This window comes from Leuciscus leuciscus (assembly GCF_965113295.1).
Source record: "Leuciscus leuciscus genome assembly, chromosome: 13".
Classification (NCBI taxonomy): domain Eukaryota; kingdom Metazoa; phylum Chordata; class Actinopteri; order Cypriniformes; family Leuciscidae; genus Leuciscus; species Leuciscus leuciscus.
Genome location: NC_138737.1, coordinates 33,814,935 through 33,838,835, shown reverse-complemented (window position 1 = coordinate 33,838,835; position 23,901 = coordinate 33,814,935). Strand labels below are relative to the sequence as shown.

Genomic DNA, 23,901 nt, shown 5'->3' with positions numbered 1-23,901 from the left:
GTTTGTGCCAGTCCCCACAACTCATAAAGCTCTGATACATATGTGCATGAAGGAGGAGTGCCTGATGACATCATGCTGCCCGCTCCACTCCTCCTCGCCGCCCACAGGCGTAAAGACGCGCCTCTAGTTCAGTCAAGGAGATTTAATGATTAGTACATTAGTGCTCTTGGAAAACTTTTCAGCATAAGATAAAAAAAAAAAAAAAAAAAATGCAGCTATTCAAATGACAATATAATGAAGTTTGTAAAGCTACAGTCACAGTGAACTTTTCTCTAGGCATGTTTATGCATATTTTATGTATAAAATAGTGTTTAAAAATGGTGTTTGCTTTAAAGCGGACATATTATGTAAAATTCACTTTTACATGGTGTTTGAACATAAGTGTGGGTCTGCGATGTGTACACAATCACCCTATAATGGTAAAAAAGTGTCTCAAAACAAGTAATTCAGGTTTTCTATACATTGTGACATCACAGTGTAACAGGCCCCGCCCACGACTGGTGACAGACTCGTCTATTTAGCTTAGCTCCTCCCCTGAGTGAGCTGTACACAGTCCGTCATGTTTATCTCCTCGCTAGAGCTGCTAGTGGTGGAAACACAAGAATGTCTCTGCTACGTGATAAACAGTCTAAGGGTGTGTTGCCGTCTTTTTTTGACAAGAAAAAGTTGACAAGTGCGCTTTTTAGTAAAAAAAAAAAATGGTTTGGTTCCAAATAACAGCCAAGGCCGTGTTTTGTTGCTTTAACAACACATTAACGTATAAATAACCAGCTGGTTACGGTGTTGATAACTGTTGCTAACGTTAATAAGATAGTTTTGTTAACGACAACAAGTAGTAGATAATACACTTACCCGGACAACCAAGGATCCGTCCAATCGGTGCCCACACAGCCTCTTTATGGTGTATATTATGGTAGAGTTTTGTGCTCATGTCATGTAACTCCTTGTGCTCTGACACGAGTACAGTAAGTCCATCTACCGGCACTTTCGCCATTTTTTATTGTTGTTATAAAAACAACAGGTCTCGCTACTCGCTTGTCATTGGTCAGCTGTCAAAATGGTGGCTTACATAGGGCGTTTTTTTCTAGAAAACTTTTACTTTATTCAACTTGAAAAGATGCTCTAAGCTGCAGAAAAAGACGTCGGCAGTGCGTTTATAAAAGCGCTCAGGACTGTAAAACGTAAGGAACCGTAAACAGGGTTTACTCCATAGGATTATAATGTAAAACAAACGCTGGCATGTTCTTTTGTTGGCTGTATAAATGAACACAGAAAGTTATTTTTCCATTGCGCTAGATTGACGTGTTTGATCGTTGCGCTCACGTGACACGTCTCGCATCGTTTACAGCGTCTCATACAGGAAACGGCGTTCTAAAAACACAGCTCTCAAGTTAAAAGTACTTCTAAAGTCCATTTCTACGCCTTGTGTTTTCCACTGCCCACGTCTTGCATTTTTAGACACAAAGAAGCGTTGTGTGAGTGAATGTCCTTGAATTGGAGAAAGAAACACAAGGTCCGTATTGCACGTTTACATACATAATGGAAAATCAGTGCAGTGGAATGCAAGAACACGTTCTGTGGAAACGGCCCCATACTGTTTCTCCTGTTTGGTTATTGCTAGAGGATCTGAGGAACTAAAGGCTCCGCCTTCTTCTGGAAAGAGGGGCGGGGAGCAGCAACTTATTTGCATTTAAAGATATACACACAAAAACAACGTGTGTATTTGCTTCCACCCAAAAAGGGGCATTTTGGCATAGGCTATATAATTAATATGATTAATGATCTGTGGGGTATTCTGAGCTGTAACTTCACAGACACATTCTGGGGACACCTAAGACTTATATTACATCTTGTAAAAATGTTGAACATCTTGAACAAAGTTCATCTATAACTCATCTATAATGCTATATAAATGTATAAATGTACTGCATGTACATAATGCATGAAATCGTGATTTAAATTTTTGTGTGTGTGTGTAAATGAACTATAATTATCTGATATGAATTGCAATCTTGGATCTATTAATTAGCAGAAGTTATTACTCCACCGACTGCATGTGATGTTATTAACAATATATCGTTGTAACACTGTGGTTTAAATGAAGGAGGTTCGCCATGTTACTATGGTTTTGGGAAACAGTCGCAACTAGCTAGCCAATTTCTCCAACAATTCGTTGCACTATGGTAGTAAAGCAGTGATTTACCATAGACTGTAAAAAAATATGGACGTAGTGTCCGTGACGTCACCCATAGGTTTCTGAAGACCGCTTTTGAAGCCTAAATGGGGCGTGGCCGACCGTCGCCATCTTGGTAGCACGTCACTCCCGAATTTATTTTTACAGTCAGACAATGAGCTGAGGTAACGTGACGGCTAACAGACAGCAGACAAACGGCTAATGATGACTAATGACCACTGCAGCGGGAATCCACCTGTCACTCAAAAGTGGACACACCCTTAATTATGCAGAAATTTAAGGCTAAATATAATTTAAACGGATGAGTTATAAAATAATTCACCCCCTCACAGTTGTCATGAAGGGCAAAATTAGCTGTATAGACCAAAGCCACTTTTTGCTCCAGGCGGTAAACATGTTTTTTTCTGCTGTAAAGTTGGGCATTTTAACATGGGGGAGATACAGATTTGACTCACTTTTGCAGCCAGCCTCAAGCGGCCAGTGGATGAATTGCCGTTTAATTCACTTCCGTGTTGGTTTCAAGAGAGAGACAGGGAGGTTGCCGCTTGTGATTTACGTTGTTGTACAGGAAACGCACCCCAGATTAGTGAACAACTAATATGGATTTTCCATTGGCTGATTCTTAAACTATCACCGGCAAATGTAAATATGTGGTTACTAATCCAACAATGAACCCTAAAAAGCTGCATTATTTCAAGGTCACCAAAGGAAGGTATCATTTTAAATGGATAACAGAGTAAATTCTGGTCACTTAGTTTGTGTGGGTCTTGTAATAAATAATTAATTTTAAAACCTATGTTGTGTCTCAAACCTATGTTGTGTGCCATACCTCTTCAACCCTGTTACATTCAAAATGTTTTGAGGTCATTAAAATGGGATAGTAACATGCAAATTTGCTGATATTCTGAGGAGACCCAAACATGTAAAAAAATAAAATGAATGTACATAAATCTTTAAAACTTAAAAGTTTGGGACGGTTAATACTGCAGAGCAGGTTGTAGTCATGTAGCACGGGCACATCTGTGTGAAGAACTGTGGATGTAGAGTTACACGCTTGTCAAACTAAGTCCAGTATGTTGAAGCCAAACAGCAGTCATTCTGCTGGGAGTAATATATTTATGTGCCATGCTGGCTTCTTTTCAAAGGCATGGAGAGATAAGATTGTGCATGTTTTCAACTGGCTTCCCTAATGGAAAAATGCCTTTCTCGGCTCTTTCTCTGGTATTTTGAGCTTAGCTGAAAATGAAAAGTGTGTTAAAAATGGTTTAAATTTATGGCGTTCTGGGTAGCATTAGGCCACAACTAACCTTTTGCTCTGTTGACTGGATCTGATATGCAATATGTAAACGCACTGGTAGTTGTTTTCTCTTTTGTATATAAAATAAGGCCAGTAAGGGACAGGTCATCTCAGCAACATCACCTCATTTCATGCCCCAGAAAGTGGTTTCAAGGGGAAGGGGAGGTTGGCGTTTTTTTAATTTTTATGAATATGAACAATTGGGCATATGAATTTTGAAAAAACACAATGAAGTGCATGGATAAATTATTTATAATAAGCACTGCAAAATAAAATTTAAAGCATAGTAGTGTCAAATTAGACTGGGTAAACCCAGTGCCAGTGCCAGTGCCAGTGCCAGGTGGATAAGCCAGTTTGTGATTGGTTCCCGCAAATTTGTAAAGGAAGCAGCAGAGATAAGTGTACAGGTTTCCAGCCTGAGCTGCAGGGCGAAATCAAACCGCCGGCAGATCAGGCTGGAAACCTGTACACTTATCTCTGCTGCTTCCTTTACAAATTTGAGGGAACCAATCACAAACTGGCTTAACCACCTGCCACGCTATTGGCAGGTTTAATCCAATCCAATTCCAGAGCTGTTATGGCTTTTAACCTCTCGACGATGTCCGATGTCCAATTCCTTTTAACCTCTCGACGATGTCCGATGTCCAATTCCTTTTAACCTCTCGACGATGCTCAATGGCTTCTTTTTAGCAAACAAATCGCTCGAGTGGGTGTAAAAACCACTACCTTTCATGTTTTTTTTTTTTGCATAACCGGCACATTTTTTTGCGGCGCTCTGCAAAGTACGTCACCCGGATCGTTGGTCTGATTGGTTGAAGCCAAGGACTATCCAATTGCGTACAGAGTCATTTGAACTATGCCCGTATCACGCCTCTTGTGCAGTAGAAAACACAGAGCAGACTCCCCAGACTAATGTTCAATCTTAAAAGATTGAGCTTGGTCTGGTGATAGCCAGACAAGTGTCTAATATGAGATGTATTACAGTGACCATCATGACACCTGCTGTTTACTGAGCTTTGATGACTGATTATTCCAAAATAACTATTAAAAAAACAGCTTAACAAATAAAATAGAGTCTACATGAAATATTAAATGTATTACGGCATTCTTGTAGTTATTATTGTGGAATAAATGTAACAATTATGAGAAAACTTCATGAGAAAAATAGTTCATCTTAATCAGAACAATAATTATAATGCAAAAATACAAAATTCAACCAAAAAAATCACAATATTATGTATGGTAGATGGTGAAAGGCCTAATTTCTATGTAGCAGCCATCAAAATCATGGAACTGGAAGTGCTAAAATGTTAATGATGATTTTGCCTTGACTTTAAAATCACAATGAAACGCAAGTAGTGACAGACCTTTTCTTCCATATTGTTACGTACATCTGAGTGAAACAAATCATCGTAAAATAAATCAAATGTTGGGCGGGGACTTAGATTTATGCATCGGCTGGTGATTGGGTGGATGCAAATCAGCTGAATACAGGTTTCCAAGGGGCGGGGCTTAAGCCAACCTAATGGTTGGAGAAGCCCTGCATACACCACTAGATAAAAGTCTGTCGTTTCACCGGATGTTTGAGTTATGAGTAATTACATAGGGTGAATTTTTAATGTTTATGCTTGATATTGCCATGGTTGCATAACTTTGTTTGCCCAAGTGATGATAAACAGGAAACTTGCCTCCTAACACATTGAGAATCTTCCTGTTTGAGAAAATAGTTTTCACACTTGCGTTTGTTTGAGCCGTTGTTACTGTGGAAGCACCCGCACATTGCAAACACAAGGCACAGGTGTTTCTCGGTGGCATGTGTACAAATCATTAGTACCACGACAAACCATGGCAACATAAATAACACTTGAAGAGGAACTGCATCCTGTAAGAACATTAAATAACACCTGTTCTGTCCTTGATGCAAGTATTATGGAAATATAAGTATTAGTTGTGTTCGGTAAGGCATACGTTTTTAGGCAATCAGACATTTAAATAAAAAATAGAAACATCTATTTAGAAGAAAAGACCAGATCCATATCAAGCACACAGAAGTGCTGCAGTGGTTTTCAATTCAATTTTGGATTATTGTAAAACATTTTTTTTGTTAGCAAACGCCTCTTTCAAGACAAAAGCTTTTTTTTTTAATCACTTTTTACGGGGTTTTTACGGATGTATTTTATGTCATTAAAATAAAATGTGCAAATATCTTGAGCTTGTGTTAACCACAGACCTTATTTCAGACATTTAAAACCCATTCCAAAATACCCATTGACTTCAGGACGATGTTTTGTAGGTCTTTAGTCTTTACCTGGAAATGAGTTAGCATTTGAGCACTTCCGAACTGGAAGTGCTAACATGCAAACTCATTTCCAGTTTAAGGCCTACAAAAAATATGTCATCCCTTCAGTGCTCTATGTCATGGACTTGAAGGTGTGCTCGTATGACAGCAAGTAACTACCTAGCAACCACTCAGAACACCTTAACAACTGCATAAAAATGTCCTGTCAGCAGCCCAGCCCCAGACATTCCTAACATTGTGTCAGTGAGTATTGCAGCACTCACATTTTCTAAATTTCTAGCCACCAAAATGAAGTCTGGTTACTTTTTCTTTTCCTTCTTAAATTCTTTTAATGTTTTGTTCGGCTTGTCAGTAGATTTAACATTTTGAGCATGTTGAAATCTTAAGGTCAGTAATTTTTTTTTTGTCAAACTGCATACTTGCTTTTCTTTTTATCGTTCTTTAAAAACAAAGCATAGTCATAGATATACTTAGGATTGCCAACTTCAGAAAAGAAAAATGCGGGAAAATCGTGGTTCTTTTCAGGAAAATAATGGACACTCAAAAATATAGGCTGTATTACAGTATGTCATTTCAGGTTCGTGTGTGTTTAACATTTTCTCAGATATAAACACATTTGTTTTGCTTAACCTATTTATGTACAATTTAATTCTAAATCGAATTTTAAGGTCACACAAAAAACACTCAAACCATAGTTCAAAACAATAGCATTTATCTTAAATAGAAAGCTTTTGTAACATTATACACTATTTTAAAGAAATTAAAGAAAGTAATAGCATACTTTTCCCTCAGGAAGATTTCATGTTTTCTTGCGTGGCTGGAATCTGGATGTTGGACTCATGAACAATAATCACGTTGTTTGAATTCACCAAAACTGATTTGCCGAAATCAATACCCGGCCGGACAGTGAAAGGGATTTGCCGTTAGTCCGGAATCTCCGGATCGAACCGGGAGCGACCAGACAGCAGGATGCTGTTCGCAAATCAAACAATAATTTGTCCCAAAAGAATAATTAAATCTTAGCCTGGTTAAAACCAGACCATTCTCAGTAGTAACTGAGTTATGGTCTGGCAAAGCTCCATAGACAAATCATTTCCAAAGGGGCGTCACCAACGGACGTCGCTCAAATGCCTCTCAGCGCAATTGGATAGACCTAAAACCAATCAGAGCGATCGTCATCGTGTAAAGCCCGGCTCAACGTTTCTGATTGGTGCCGCGATTTCCACGGCATGGAAATGGCCTTGAATGAGCTCTTTGCCAGACTTACTTGCAGAGCAAATCTAAATTTGCCGGAAGTTGTCTGGGTTTTCCCAGGCTAATTAAATCTCAATTTAGAGTTTGTTATTCATATGGTCTGATGCGCGTGAGTGTGGGCTGTGATTGGATGATGCGGTGTCGTGATCCTTCTCAAGTGTCGTGTTGCTGTTGTATCAGTCAGTGGTTAGATCAGCGTAGCAGTCTATTTAATTGGGACAAGGGAGGTCCCGTACGGGACAAATTATTTAGACCCAAAATACGGGACGTCCCGGCTAATTCGGGACAGTTGGCAACCCTAGATATACTACAGTCTGAGTTATTGAGGTCTGACTTGTGTCCACAGCAGGAACAAACCTCTCCTAGTAGTAGTTGCCGGCTGTGTTTATTGGGATATTTTTGTTTCATGGCAGGTAGCAGGATCAGCGTGTTTGGCTTTAAAGGGCTGATTTGATATTTCTGTACTCCCAAAGGTATTCTTATAATAGTTCTGTTTATAACCATATAAGGACCTGGTCTACTGTGCTCTGCCTGAATTGTGCTGTGTTTACACCCATGCCCTATTCCTCTCTTTTAGTCCTCACCACATGTTTTAGTAATCAAAGTTCAAAAAGCTTCACAAACACTAGAGCTCCACTGTTAACTGACACCTAGAGCAGATGGTATGTTCAGATGAATTGTGGGTAGTGAACAGTAGTAGAAAGCTTTGGTGATTTGGCAGCAAACATGGGTGACGTACTTGAGAGGGGAAATTGCCACACTAAAAAGCCAAGACATTTGGGAAAATAGGAAAGAAAAGAACCATACACACACTGACTCTTTAAGAAGTTTTAAGTTATGGATAGTTTTCAGTCTATCATTGTTGTATATTTTTTTCATAGTCTCACTTCATAAAGGTTTTATTGTAGTTTTAGTATTTTAGGGCTACCAAAGTTAACTGGTTTAATTCAAATTTCTTGGCACAGTCTGTTGTTTCTGTCTAGTGGTATTTTCATGTTTAATGTCGGCCATTTGTAATGGATTCAAGTTTTATGATGTATCAAATTACCATGTATCAAAAGGTTTATTTAATTTGTGGCCATTTTGAATGAATTTATTATTAGTTTATATATATATTTTTTTTTTCAGGTAACAAAACTTTTCATGTAGTTTTATTTTAAATTCATCATCTACTTTTGTATCTGTTTTGTATATACATGTTATAAATCTAGTTATTGTGAACAATTCATCTATGAATGTTTTTCATGCTTGTAACAGTTTTTTTTTTTTTTTACACCATAATGTTGAACTGATCTTCCGGTGAAAATGTCACTTCTCTCTGGTGAATGCTGAACTTCTTCAATCAATCAAACCCTTAATCCACAATTGACTGCAAAACTCTCAAAATTCAATCAATAACCGATGGATAGACCTAAGTCTTGCCCTAAATTATTTTATTTCCGATAATCTGATTCACTCGGATGCATCATGTCACAATATGGAAGAATAGATTTGCCACTAGTTGAGCTTCATCGCGACTTTAACAACAGCAACACTGCAATAGAAAAACAGGCTTTTTGTCTGCAGAATGGTGTAAGGGCCTAACTGCTAATGCTAACCCGCTAACTCTTGACTTCTGCTCAAAACCATGTTCACGTCCTTACACTACACATTCTACACCGATGTGATCAAGTTTTTGAAACTTTCTGTCTATTTGTTTTCTTGTAGCTCATCAGCTTCATCATCCTGATCTGCTATGCCGCATCAACGTATGGAGGGTATTCAGCTGTCGCCATCTGCGAGATGGTCTTTGCCATCATCTTCTTCATTATCTTCATGATGGAGCTGGACAAACAGTTCCTGGTGGTGAACTGGCTCTGGAGCGTAAGTATGAATTCACACACACTTGCATCAGGGTCCACCCTATAGCATTGTGGTGGTGAGTTTTTCACGATCAAGTGCCACTCATATTTTCTCTGTTCGCCCCGTCAGGATCTGTTCCGCGCGGCAATCGGTGCAGCGCTTTATCTCATCACCTCTCTCATCTGTGTGATCGGTGGATCTGGGGATGGGGCTCGCATCGCTGGTGGGGTGAGACATCCAACGCTCAGCATCAAAACATGCCATTCTTTCATCTTTCAGAACAAATCTGATTTATTAGGGCTATATATCCATAACATAACAAAGCTCACCTTCTCTCTCATAGGTGTTCGGTCTGCTGGCTGGGATCTTGTTTGCTTATGATTCCTACACAATCTTCTTGGAAATCAAGAGCAGCAGACAGCATACAGCGGCTCCCACAGGTACATGAACACACTCGTTCATTTATTGTACATTGTACATATAGTACATTGGCCTCGAAAGGTATTTGGACACTTAAACCACATTTAAAGGGGTCATGACATGGATTTTTTAATTATTTTAGTATGTTCCTTGAGGTTCACTTATACATTTGCATACACCAAAAAAAAAAAAATATAATAATAATTATACAGTATGTCTATGCAAAAAAAAAAAAAAAGATTATTTTAAGCCTCTGTCTGAAATGATCCGTTTTTAAGGGGCGGCTCCTTTAAGGCTTGTCAGTAAATGGCTACGATTGTTATGATTAGTTATGATTGGCTAACGGCATTGCATAGGAAACAGTATCAATGCCCACTCGCTATTGCATGTAAGTACTTTGAAAACATCCACTTAATACCGTCATTTACAGACAAAGCATTAGTCATTTACGTATGGTTTGTGATGCAGCTGCTGTCAGATCAGTCGGCTGCTTCGTCTGTCAACAAACGTTTCTTTGCGACTCTCCATTACACTGTATTACCTTTCGCTGGGATCCTTCTGAAGTCTGTACAGAGACACAAACCAGCTGTTTAAACTGGACGTGTCAAGGGAATGTTCTTTCACTCTTCCATTTCTCCTGTTGTCGACAGACTCAAGTGTGTTGAACATGTCAGAAACTGAACACACATCTGTATACTGTATCTAGTCAGTGATTATAATAGGTTCTTTTGCTTTTGACGCGACACTCACATCCAGTGTAGGGAAATGTTAAGCAACTGAATGCCAGTGGGCGGGGCCTATGATGCGATGATGTGTAACTATTCGTCGAAGTCTTGCTCTGGAGGCAGTCATATGCAAATGTATTTGCCCGTGAGACATTACAGATCCCGCAATATCAAAACGAGCTGTTTTTGACGCTAGATTAATAAATGCTTTGTTTATAATGAGTAGGATGTTTTAAGCTATGAATCTTGCTGGATGTTTTAATGGTACAAAGACCTCTTATATGTCAAAAGATCAAGGCAAATTTGATTTCTCATATCATGACCCCTTCAAATGTTGCAGTAGTTGCTCAGTGACTTTAGTGGATGCTCTATGTCAGTTTAAGGCTCCACAATATTACTGACATTGCAATATTTACTTTTGTTATACATTACCTGTCAAAAGTTTGGAAACAATTTTTTTTTTGTAATGTTTTTGAAAGAAGTCTCTTATGCTCACTGAGGCTGGATTTATTTAATCAAAAATACAGTAAAAACTGTAATGTTGTGAAATGTTATTACAATTTAAAATAATTTTCTATTGTAATAAATGTAAAGTCCCCCTGTAGTCAATAATAGTATCCCTTAAACTCATCTTTGATCACCAAAATGACATATTTAAACGTTTTTTCCTTGAAAAAAATTTTCTTCATGCCTTAAAATAGTTTGAATGTAATTCTACTCCCTTGCCTCATTTAGTATACGTGGTTCTATTAAAAGGATGGTTCGGAGTAAAATCAACCTAGGGTCCTTTGCACCATGACCTCGAGCCAAACACCCCCCAGAAGCCTTTTTTCCCTTGGTCGAACATTATTAAAGTTAGAGCTTATTTAGAGATATCAGCCGAATGTCTTAGTGCAGGCGCTAACGGATCCAAGGATGTATCTCGTACATCACCCCACTAATAATGCCCAGAATGGAACCAAACTTCTACAGTCGTACAAATAGGTTCTGTACTCATAAAACGAGGCATTGGAAAGTTTGTAAGTACATCATTAGTTTATTTAAATAACACTTGCCTGACGGCTCATGCTACTGCTAACCTGGACGTCGACGTCACTTCAGTGAATTGGGAAAAGCACATAAAAGTCCTGGCAGAAAGCGATGCATACGGATATAGTGTAATGGCGCCCAGTTCCAGGAATGCACTATTATTTTGTTGGTAGTACCAGTTTGCAACAATTATTAGTCAAAACTAAGTTATTAACACTTAGGAAAAAATTATAATTCATCGTTACACTACATCCTTATGCATCGCTTTCTGCCTGGACTTTTACGTGCTAAATAATATGAATATATTCACTAATATTGTGAAATGTTATTACAATTAAAAATTATTGTTTTCTATTGTAATAAATTTAAAGTCCCCCTGTAGTCAATACTTTTACCCCTTAAAACTCATCTTTGACTCATTCCTTGAAAAAATAATTCTTCAATAGTTTGAATGTAACTCCACACCCTTGCCTCATTTAGTATATGCGGTTCTATTAATGTGCAAATGAGCCCCGCCTCCACTCACTCACTCACTCACTCACACCAGCTCAGAGATCCACTCGTTGACGATCACACGTTGATCTGATTGGACCTAATTGGATTAAACCATCCAATCCAAATGGATTACTTTTACAGTGTCTTTATGAACTTTTTGAAACATCAAAGTTTCAGTGGAGGGACAGAAATCTCATTAAAGATAATCATGATCTGTGTTTCGAAGATGAACACAAGTTTTAAGGGTTTGGAATGACATGAGGGGGATTTTCCTTTTTGTTTGAACTGTCCCTTTAAATCTGTTCACCCAGCAGCATTTACTCCAGTTGTTTGACGATGAAGGCCGAGGTTTAAGCCTCTTCCTAGATTTGAACTAAAGGTGACACATGTTGTAACTCTCTTTGAACAGGTCGCTGAAGGCTTCTGTGGGATCTTTACTACTGACATTTGGCATTTGAGCCGAACAGTTATTCTGGTAGAGACGCCAGTGGCAACACTGGTTTCTAACCGAAAGCTTATGCCCCTTTACATGTCCGCTCTTCGTTTCGTGTAACTATAACAACTTAACCTAACTAACTATTCCCGTTATTTATTTTGCATCTCCCTTTTTGTTTTCTCTTTGTTTTCTTAACAGATGACACAGTTTGAAAGCTACTTTCCTCACTACAACATTAACAGCAACCAAAACATGGAGACCGATTCTAAAAATGGCAAAAGGAGGGAATTCCTGAGAGTTATCGCAAAGTTACCATGACAGATGAAGACCAGAGGAATGCAAAAGGGTTGAAACCATTGCACAGAATAGAAGTGCAAGCACAAAAGGGATTGAAAAGTGAACTGTAAGATTAATGAAGAGCTGTTAAAAAAGCCACAATACATGAAGCAACAGAAAGCTGTTGCCATCCAAAGATTTATTACCGTCGTTTTGGTTAGGTGGCTTTTGTTACCACAAATGTTTGTCAGATTGGTTGGTTACTATTACAAAAGCACTATCACAACATTTATTAAGAGATGGGGCTAATAAACATATCAGATAAAACTGACAGCTGCAAAACTATTATCAAAAGAGTTGTCTTCCCATTCTTTACTAGAGAAAGACCCAGTTATTTTAAATGAAGTCATTTTATTATTACGTTGAGTTGGAAAACTGAATCTAATTCAGTCTGGTGCTGTTTTTTGTTTTGTTTTTTTTTATCTGAAGAAACATAAAAGCTTTTTATGGTGTAAAACTTCACCATATCTTGTAACTGTAACTAAATTCTAATTACTATTGATTGTTCTTGTGTTTTGTGTCTAAAATAAGTTAATTGTACACGTTTTTTGTGATTTCAAACAGGATTTGTGTCAGTTTAACCATATTCAACTCAGGTGCATGCGGTCTGGAAAAAAAAATTCAGTTTTCAGTCAATTTAAAGGGCAACAATATTTATCGTGGATAGTGATAATATGTATTGTGTGTAGTTCACCCAAAATAAAAATAACTGCGAGAAAAAATTCAAGTTTACAGAGTTTTAGTGTCAGTACTACATTAGACTACTATACATAATTTTGAATATAATGTATAATTATGCAATGGGGGAATATTTGTGGATCCTGATAATGCCAAATGTCTTATGTTACCAGTAAAAAGTGGCCTACATTATTTTACATATATCTAGTCAGTGAAAGAGCTTCAGAATCATGAATATTTTTATTCTGGTGTCTCTATTGTCCTGTGCACTGGGTTATCAGCACCAAGTCCAAGCCTATTCATTTCCACCCACAATGTAATATCAAATTTAGCATTTTAATCAATAGTTCATTTTTTGTTAACCTTTTACCATGTGTCTTGGAGTATCGCTAGTTCAGTATCGTGACATTAGGGTATCGTTACACCCTTAATTGGTACAATATGTTCATTTTTATTAATTTTTCTTACATTTTGCCATTTAACTGGTTACCTCAAAGGTTGCTCACTATCTCAATGCCATAATTGTGCTCTTTTTTTATTCTAATAATAAATCGATTCATATATTAGACGTGCCTTCATTTGCAGTGTCTATTCCATTCGACCCTACTGAGTAATGTAGAGCAAGAAATACTAAAACAGCTCTCACAGTTTGTCATCATTTTCAGGAAATATCATGAACAAAAACTGTTCACTCAACTGTGTAATAAGAAATGATTGTTTTGACGTGCCTTGAAAGAGATCATTGAGGAGTATTTGGACTGCCAGCTACTCCAGTTATTCTGATATGCAGTTGGTCGTCTTCATAAGCAGAACTTCTCAACAGCTTCTGGAACAGGAAACTATCATTCTCACCTAACACCTGATTGTTGTAATGCCATATTATGCAACAGTTGTAATTTTACTGTAAAACATGGGGAGCTTGTCTAAGTCAGAGATTCATAAATCTTCCATTTTTGTAAAACCATAATCTAGAGTAAACAAGTGTTTTTTTTCTTTACCATTTATAGCATGCATCAATTGTTGTAACAATTTATAAATTAGAATTTGTGAAGACTGTTTGCCTGTTTCCTATCATGTCTATTTGTTTTTGCAGCCTCAGCTCTGACTACCTGACAGCATTTATTTGTGAGATGGTCAGAAATGCCATCAGTTCTGTAAAAAAATTATTAACTCAGGATGTTCTGCTCTTTTAAAACGGACGTATTTTCAGATAAACACTTTTTTTGTGTGTGTGCATGTTTTTTTGTTCGCGGAAACACAGCATGTGGAAATAATTCTGCAGGATTTAAGTCTCTGTCTAAATTGGTGTTGCTGTTATTTTTGGAGTTCTTTCTATAACATTCAATAAAAGGCTGTTATAACGTATTCAACTTTTAAAAATGTGTGTGTGGACATTTTCATCTGTATGAAGACGAGTGAAGTGAGTGAAGAATACTGTGTGCACAGCGCCACCTGCTGGAGAATTGATTTCGACTGCCAATAATATGACGTTTTAGAGCAACACAAATTTACTTTATATATAAAAATGATTTAAGAGAAAAGAATAATTCACTATATTCAATGATAGACAGCTATTGGAGAAAATGTGACAAATATTTGTCACTAGATGGCAGCATTCACATTCATTGAAATACTGAGGAGTTTACTGTAGGCTTTTCTGCAAGGGTAGGCTACAATGTGAAAATGCTATTTAATGCTAATTAAATGGCCAACCTTTACAACTTTTTTAAGAGATAGCTTAAAAATATATAGGCTACAATACCATTCAGAAGTTAAGAATCGTATTTATTTATTCGTTTGTTTGTGAAGCAATACATTTAGAAGGATTCCAGGATCATGTAACAGTAGACTTGAGTAGCCTAATTGCTGATAAATGAGTATGTATTTTAAATATACAAAATAGAATACAAATAGATATAATACAAATATAGAACATTATTTTAAAGAGTAATAAAAATAGTCTTTAAACTATTTTTGATAAATGCTATATTTAACTGAAGCATCAATTAAAAAACAGTCTTAGTAATTCCTCGATAGATAGATAGATAGATAGATAGACAGATAGATAGATAGATAGATAGATAGATAGATAGATAGATAGATAGATAGATAGATAGATAGATAGATAGATAGATAGACAACAGAAGATGCAGTATGAATAAAACTGAATAACAAACAATACACTTCATACACTATAACCTACACACAATATACGCATTTTTAATACCTAAAACTAATCAAAAACCAATGTGCAGCAGGCCTACGCTAGGGGGGTTCATAGAGAAACAGAATGTTTTTTGTGATGGGAGTATGAGGTACAGTAGGGGGTGGTCCTGACTCCTGATACACTACAGTTAAACACTTGTCCTGTAGGTGTAGCCCGTCTGGTTACACGCTCTTACGGGCAACTTCTGGTGGAGTTGTTGCCAGCACAGAGATCTACAGGCCAAAAACCAGACCCTCAGACCCTCGAGACGAGCGGGAAGAAGTCACGTTGGGTTCAAGGAAACTTCAGCGGACAGACACATGAGAGTCTTCGCGTGAGTCGTTGCGGCCGCCGACATGTTCACGCGCGGATCAAAGAAGCGACGCTCCAATCGCTCGGTAAGAGTTTCTCATGTCGTGGCATCCCGCTTTTAGCATTATCTAAAGGCATTTGATCCTTTTCTACAGTCTGTGCTCAGGTATTTGAATGAACGCAGCGTGGTTTGATGTTTTAAAGGTCATTTTAAACCAATCGTGCTGCTTTGATGGTCGAAAGTTACTTTTGTGTCACGCACTTATTTTACCTGAGGAGACTGTTTTCATCGCAAGGCACGGAGTATAGGCTTCATATTATAACTTGCACTGCTCCTATATTTACTTTTAATTGTATCAGCTGTAAGTTTTGCATGTAGCCTATAGTTATCAGTCATTATTTTGACCCTAACCATTAATGTGGCATTTTTTTGTGTGTGATGTTAACTAATGCATTGTGGAGGCGTGGCTTGTTTGTGCCTACGTCACCGTTACCTGTGCAGGTGACGACATCGGTTGAGGATACCGTTTCATAGCCTAATAATGAATGTTTTAGTATGTGTTTAGTTTATGTCTAAAATAACAAATCAGGTCTAATGCAAAATTATTCTTGAAATGTTATATTAAAAAAAAGTCTACAAGAACAGAATAAATTATAGCACGGATTCATTTTACAATTTTGGATTTTTATGTGTCATATTATAGCCTACAGTTTTAAGAATATTACAAAAACGTTAACCTTGAGATTCATAGTAGATCTGTATCAGTTAGCATCCTGTCTGAAGGAAGTGCTTTCCATTGAGAAAACATTCCTTAAATGTCTGGAAAGGGAAGACAGGAACAAAAAGTAAACACAACCTAAAAACATCAGGACATGTTTAGGCCAGTGTTCATTGAAGATGCTAATTGGATTAGAATATTGAATAGATTAGAACAGGAAACTCTTTGTTTCCTGAAGCTGCTCTCTGTAATGTTTTGAATCAGACCTGTACCAGATGGTCTTAATGGTGAAATAAATCTTGTAGTTTTGTATCTTAAAATGAAATGGATGGAGATCATCTGATATAGTCCTTTTAAAATTGACCAGGATTCACCAGCAAGTTTCTTTGACATTCAGCCATTCAGTGTTTTCTTCTCTCAAACACCTCCTTGTAAGTGTCATGCTAGTTATCATTAAGAATGTCCTACTCAGGACAGACCACTGATCTGAGGAAACAGTGATGGTGGGCCTTTAAAAAAGTGTCTTTTAAAAGCTTTTGACCTCTTGTAACTGTTGTCATGGTCACAATCGAGAGGAAATTTCCCAGAGGGTGTGGACAGGAAGACACCCGGAGAGCTTCCTGTCTCACCGTAAGAGACGGGACATTAAACCGTCCGGCCATCGTATGTTTCTCCGCATACTCTGTAACACGTCATAGTTTGTTTTGATTTATGCTTTTTCATGTTATCTTTTCTCTGCAAATGTCTACCCAGTAATCTGCACAATAACCTTCGAGAGATAACTCTGCTAAACTGGCTGTTGAGTCATTGTTTTGTCTTTATGAAAGGTTTTTTTGTTTTGTTTTTTGTATGTTCGTTGCTCTCCTTTCATGCTTTACAGTTTGTACAATTGTTACATTCTGTACTTTCTTTACTTGCATTTTATTTATTTTTTTGTTATTTACCTCACTTACGTCACCCGTCATTACCTGTTTCACTTCTATTCTTTCTCAGGTTTCTCATGTTCATTTTTGTACTTTTGCTACTTTCGTTACTTTACATACTTGTTATTTTTTAGCACTTTTATTACTTAGATTACTTTCCTTCCTTTCAAGTATGTAAACACTTGCTTTAGGGGCTGTTCACACAGAACGCATTTCTCCGCTGCTCTACTTTCTCATTGTTTTTCAGTGTAAACCTTCACTAGAACATCTTTTGCAGCATCTTGGCATGACACGGGACACGGCATTCTAAAAATGCACATTTTAAAGTTAAAATAAGTTAATTTTTATTTCTAGCACTTTCAATACTTGCAATACTTTCATTTCATTACATTCATCACTTTCCTTACTTTTAGCACTTTTTATGATTACCTTCCTTATATTACTTTTTTGTTACTTTCCTTACTTTCCATACTTGCATTACTTGTGCTACTTTTAGCACTTTTATTACTTACATTACTTATACTTTCATTCATTACTTTCCTTACTTTACATACTTGCGCTACTTTTAGCACTTTTATTACTTGCATTACTTTGGTTACATTACTACTGTTACTTTCCTTACTTTCTTTTCTAATTCTGCATTTCTTTTGTTACTTTTTGTACCTGCACTACTTTTGTAACTTACATTACCTGTGTTACTGTTTGTACTTGTCCTTTGTTTGTTTTTGTGTTTGTCTGAGTACTATTCTTGCAAGGGTTGGGAATTGAAAATCGATTTCTATTCTGGAATCGAATACTTGAGGTCAGGAATCGGATACTTGTTATAAAATTTAAATTTCGATTCCTCTTATGGATTCCTTTGTGAGCATTTCAGTGTGATTTTAAACCATTTAAGCACAAGACTCTTTTTAATTACTGAGTGTTTACTTGTCTTTCATAATGCCTGAAATTTATATTAGTTAGGCTAGTTTTTTTTTTTTTTTACCTTATTGGAATTGGAATTGTTAAAATTCAAACGATACCCAACCCTAGTTCTTTCTTTAGGCATAATATTACAAATGACCTTCTTTAATAACCATAGTTTAGTTTTTTTCCTTGTTTTACTTTTAGTACGTTTGTTACTTTCCTTATTTGCATTACTTTGGGAATTTTGGTTGTTTTCAGTTCTTGAGTTACTTTAGGGCTTTTCACACTTTAAATGGTTACTAACCCTGGGTCATTCTAAACCACAGGTAAACTGAATCCTGGGTTATCTTGCGTTTCACACTGCTCATAAAATACCCGGGGTTAACAATTAATCCTGGGTATTCATTAGCTGACATTTCACATTCTACATTCCTAAACCCCAGGTATTTGCATATTTGCGGGGTCAGATTGGATGAACGCAGCACGCGACCTGTTTACATAACTCTAGCATTGCGCATCCTCTTATTGCCGACTGTACTATCGAGTTTATACTGAATGGATACTTACTTTGGACTATAAAGGTAAGAATAAATGAAACGGTCTCTTCTTTTATCAAATCGACGCGTTTTCTGTCAGTATTTGACATTTTTCCTCTCAAACGCTGAATTTACTGTTTATATAAAATGCACATTGTTTCTGTGACTGTACAAAGTATGCAAATATGTAGGCGATTGGTTATCTGTTGGTAAACGTCTATCTTTAACGTTCTAACATCGCATCGTTTCACACTGTACAAGTTTGGCACCGCATTGCGGTCACTGATAAATCTATTTAATAATATACATTTTATAAATACAATAAATGAATAAAAAAGTAATGTAATTCAAACCCACATTTATGCATTGATTGTTGTCTTATATACTGTTAACTGCAATACAATGCAGCCTTCAATTCTTTCAGTTCATAATAGTACATAAAAATCAAATTCATGAACATTACTACCCTGGAAATCCAGAGTTCTCACGAGAGCACAAGTTGAATTTGCTCAGCGAGTTTACTCTGGCGTCGAGTAATGATGCTCATTAAATATGCCCCTCGATCCGAGCTGCACCAATGCACGACAGCGCTGTGACGTCGAAGTCATTAGTAAACATTGCAAGATGGCTATGGATGAACACCAGTTGTTTGAAACGGCTTCGGCCGCTACAATGATCGAGTTAGACTTGGCTTTTTATCTAAAACAGGAACAGAAGACGGCGCTCGAATCGTTCCTTTGCAAGAATGACGTTTTTGCTGTTTTGCCGACCGGATACGGTAAGAGTCTAATCTACCAGTTAGCTCCGCTGGTAGCTAAGCGTATGGGGTTTGTTGTGATTGGTCGTAGTGTTATCCAATTGCGTGCAGTGAGATTTTCAAACGCATGCTTGGTGCCGCCCCTCGAGCTGGCCGAGTTTCATTAGTCGATGCCAGACCATTAATCTTTCAGATTTAGGTCTGGATTTCCAGGCTAGAACATTACCAGCTTTGGACCTGAATGGCAGGTTTTTCTTTTTATAACCCTACTAGTTTGATGCCAGATCCTAATTTGTGAACGTGGCAATTTAGTTTTTCTCAGAACTCTTGGACTATCTACAGTTTTGTCTGTACAAGGCGACAGAAAAAAAATGCTTGTTTTTTTTTCTTCTCATACCTCCCCCTTCCTACTCTCTTATTCATTCTTTTAAACAGGCTAATGCAATTAACTATTCAGAGAAGAAAAAACACTCAAAGATCCTCTCTCTCTCTCTCCTCTCTCTCTCTCTCTCTCTCTCTCTCTCTCTCTCTCTCTCTCTCTCTCTCTCTCTCTCTCTCAGCAGTGAATAGCAATGCTCTGGTCTCGGTTCAGTGAAGTGTTAGAGTTCACTGATCTTACAGGCAGTGTTTGTTTTAGCACGCGTGTTTCCATAGATCTCTCGTTCCTGGCGACAAGAGGCCGCCGTCCGGCTGCAGTCCGGCTCTCCCTCACACTCGCTCGTCCTGACTGGGCTTTCAGCTCACAAAGATTATTAGTGTTCCTCGTCTGCATTAATCTTGACAAAGAACTTCAAATTATGTTTAACAAAAGTGTATTGTTGCCTTTAATTGTCATGACATTATGCTAAAACTCGTTTTGTCAAATTAAGTGCATAGTCTATTTGTGTACTAACCCACATGTGTAACAGGTTTTCATTTCTTGCTTATACTTTGTTCTCAACAAATTTTACCATGGTACAGTAAGGGTATATTATGGTATAACTTGTAATACATAACATCTTTAAAAGTCCAATTTCTGTCCTTATGTAGCCTATCTGAAGAACAGAAAGCATCTAGCATGTTAAGACTCTGGGTTCTCAGTGTGTGTGTGAGAGCAAACCAGGTGTTTAAGTTTTTATGGCTGTTGTCTTGTCGTATATATAGGCACGTCAAAGATTTCAAACAGCCTAATCACTTCACTTGGAGGTTTTGAAGAACAAGTTCTCAGTTTTATTGCTTTATTTGTTCCCACAAACAAGCAGAAGACCTTGAGGCTAAACACCGCCTGAAGTGGAGTTGTACAGTAGATAAATCTGCTTCTTCTGCATTTCACCTCTGGTACTGTGTGTTTTGTTGGAGAAATTAGTGTTGGATTTCAGGCCTGGAGTAAGAACACACAGTGGTCTATAGCAAACACAAGGGCCCTCTTCATAGTAGCCTATCTTGATGCCACAACACTTTCTACCACTGGAAAAATTTGTATTTAAAAACAAATCAAATCTCCAACATACAGAGATACAAAAAGTATGCACACCAATTATTCTACTGTAGATTTAGTCGACTAAAACTTAAAACAATTCAGATGACTAAAATATTACTAAAACTAAATAGCATTTTAGTCCAAATTTGCTGTCAAAATGAACACTGCGGTTTACATGGCGGGAGATATTCAATCTGGTTTCTGCTAAGTTTACCACAGAGCCTTTAAGGTTCACATGAATTCAGATGGGTCGAGTGACTGGCGCTGGTTATCACTTCAACCAGTCCAGCTGTTCTCGCGCTGCATCTCCTGGATGTGTGTGAGGTTTGATCAGGTCGCGCCGATTCATCACTTGGCTTCTGGTGTTTGTTTCTCATGCGCTCCAGTAAATAAAAGCTCTTAATATCCAGTTCTGGTTCTCCTGATGGCGAGTTAGGCTTCAACCCCGCCTAGCCCTCATGCTAATCCGACTCGCAGACCTAGAAAAACAAATAATCTTATTTGGGATATTATATGAGTCACCAGCACTTGAAATTTGAAAAAAATTGTACAAGCAACATGTCTGCAACACCAATAAATATAACCAAGTACTAAAAAAATGGTCACCAAAAAAATATTCTTCAAAAGATCTTCTTTTGTGTTTCACAGAATGTTTGAAACAACATAAATGAGGAAATTATGACAAAGTTTTGACTTTTTGAGTGAACTCTCCCTTTGACGACATCCGAGTGAATTATGTACCTGGTTGTTTTTAGTATGTTTTAGGGCAGAAAATACACGTCAAAGGACTATGTCAGCTGGATGTATATAGTATGCCAGAGAATGTATTTATACAATACACCTACATACACCTACCCAAAGAACATATTTAATCTATTTTATTTTATTTTTATTTTAGCTTAATCTTATTCCGTAGATTAAGTACACATTTTCACAAGTTTTTGTTATGACATCATCAGCAGAGAGATTCACAAAAAGCATCCTGCACTGTGAAATTTTCCATGGTGGGACATCATTGTTTGTTTCAGTTTCCTAGACTTTTGGGGTTTAGCAAATCCGGCCGTATAAATCATGAAGTAAATAATATTGAAAATGCTTGTAATTCTCTCTGGCAGAGCGAGGATGAGGATCCGGACAGGGGGCAGCCGTGTATGCGCTGTGGAGAACAGTGTCCTGGCTTCCGCATGCACGGATGGAGGTAAGACTGGAGCGCTAAAACTGTTCCTTACTAGACTGTCACTGTCACAGAATCAGATTCAGATGAACACGTTTGGTATGAGCACCACAGCTCAATGCGTCGAATCATGTGTACTAGCCGCTAAGGCCACGGATCCCGCCCTTGACTTACTTTTGAAGGACATTCGTCCCAGGCCTGTAGACGGAAACACAACATCCTCAGACATAACATCTCCAATTATTGTTTTAGCTATGCGTTTGTTTTGAAATGAAGTTCCTAGAGGAACAGGAAAGCATGGGAGACAGTGCTGATTAACTGCAGGCTGTCAGGAAAAGATTCGTGTGCGCGTTGTGTGAGACCTGGGATTCTTGTGTGTAACGTAAGACGTCTAATCATATTTCCAGAGCAGGTAATGAGAGCCGCACAGTGTTTACGCTAACCTCTCTTCACTGTACGCCATCAGCTGAAGAATGAGGAGCTCCGCTCTCATGTGCTATTGTCATCTGCAGGATCCTTGATTTTTACTTCTGCCAATAAGTTTATTAGGCAGCCAACATTATCCACACTTAGTCCCACTGACCAGTAAATACAATATTTCTGAAGTCATGGCCACTAGCGCACTAAAATGTGGGTTTGGAAATATTGATATATTTCAGAGCCAGTTCAGAGCTGTAGATTATGTTTCCATCAGATTAATTTTTAGATGTAAGAAATAAGAATCCAAAGGGCGGTTTGTGACGTTAATACATGCCAGCTGTTGATCTTTTTTTTCTGTGTTTTCTTAACAAAAACCCCATCACAAATAGACCATGTGACTGCTGTAGTTTAGCTGTGTTTGATGTCTCTTTTTTTCAGAAAGCAGATGAACTGACTGATTGATAGTTTGATTAGTCACATCAATTACTTCTTGTTGTGCACCGATTTACCACTGTAAAAATCCCTAAAGAATTGCCCAAATAGCACTTTATCTTGTCATGGAGTCTAGAAAAGCTGTTTTGTTCTCTTCTTATTGGTCACATGACCAACCGAATACCAGATGCTTTGTCTCAGTAACCCCTCTGTTATAAAACAGTTTTGAATGAGGCATAAATAAGTGGAAATTCACACATCAGAAAATGCTTTTGCTTTTGTGTGATGCTACATCCACACATCAGTGTGCAGTCCAAGACTGTATCGGCCAGCACAACATAAAATATCACAAAACATCACAAAACAACATATACTTACACACCTTTAATATGTATATGAAAGTACAGTAGTCAACGTTTGAAGTGGATCAAAAAAGTTGATCAAAGTTGTCCTAAAACAAGAACGGGTCTTATTCAAAATTCATGTATAACTGATGAAAGGTTTTGATCCACTTCAAATGTTGACTACTGTACAAACATTTGTCCTCACAGTCAGGTCAGATTTGGACCATGTTTTAAAACACACACACACACACACACACACACACACACACACACACACACACACACACACACACACACACACACACACACACACACACACACACACACACACACACACACACACACACACACACACACACACACACACACACACACACACACACACACACACACACACACACACACACACACACACACACACACACACTCGTATGCCTCAGAAACACTTACCTTCAACTGCCAGCGGGTGTGTGAAGAAGCCAGACAATGACCTGGAACGAATGCAAAAGGACATGAGGCATTCCAGTGAGTTCAAAGGGGTGTGTGTGTGTGTGTGTGTGTGTGTGTGTGTGTGTGTGTGTGTCACATAGCTGTATGTTGGGGGTAAATTGTCTTTAGAAGTTAGATCAAATCTTCAAAGTTAAATGATTAATAAATTAAGTACATAACTAAAACTATTTAAAAAAGTTTTTGGCAATTGAAATAAAT

At 37.7% G+C, this 23,901-nt stretch overlaps 2 protein-coding genes and 1 long non-coding RNA gene across 4 annotated transcripts in view; all 3 read left to right on the top strand.

Moving 5' to 3' along the window:
• The window catches only part of plp2b (proteolipid protein 2b), an 18,683-nt gene extending 4,298 nt beyond the window's left edge, over window positions 1-14,385 (top strand). The window contains exons 2-5 of one of the 2 annotated variants that reach the window (XM_082188839.1): window positions 8,752-8,907; window positions 9,016-9,114; window positions 9,230-9,326; window positions 12,190-14,385. In XM_082188839.1, the coding sequence (XP_082044965.1) occupies window positions 8,752-8,907; window positions 9,016-9,114; window positions 9,230-9,326; window positions 12,190-12,203 (366 nt within the window). In that variant the 3' untranslated portion in view covers window positions 12,204-14,385. The other variant, XM_082188840.1, reaches the window with a different exon arrangement.
• On the top strand, window positions 1,246-4,249 carry LOC309513081. The gene is made up of 2 exons (XR_014211281.1): window positions 1,246-1,596; window positions 1,641-4,249. It is a non-coding gene; the product is annotated as an uncharacterized lncRNA (long non-coding RNA).
• Window positions 14,386-15,367: 982 nt separating the features above from the next.
• Window positions 15,368-23,901, top strand: part of prickle3 (prickle homolog 3) — a 51,755-nt gene continuing 43,221 nt past the window's right edge. The window contains exons 1-2 of the mRNA XM_082188702.1: window positions 15,368-15,609; window positions 21,939-22,021. Of these exons, the coding sequence (XP_082044828.1) occupies window positions 15,568-15,609; window positions 21,939-22,021 (125 nt within the window). The 5' untranslated portion in view covers window positions 15,368-15,567. The remainder of the gene's footprint in view (window positions 15,610-21,938; window positions 22,022-23,901) is intronic.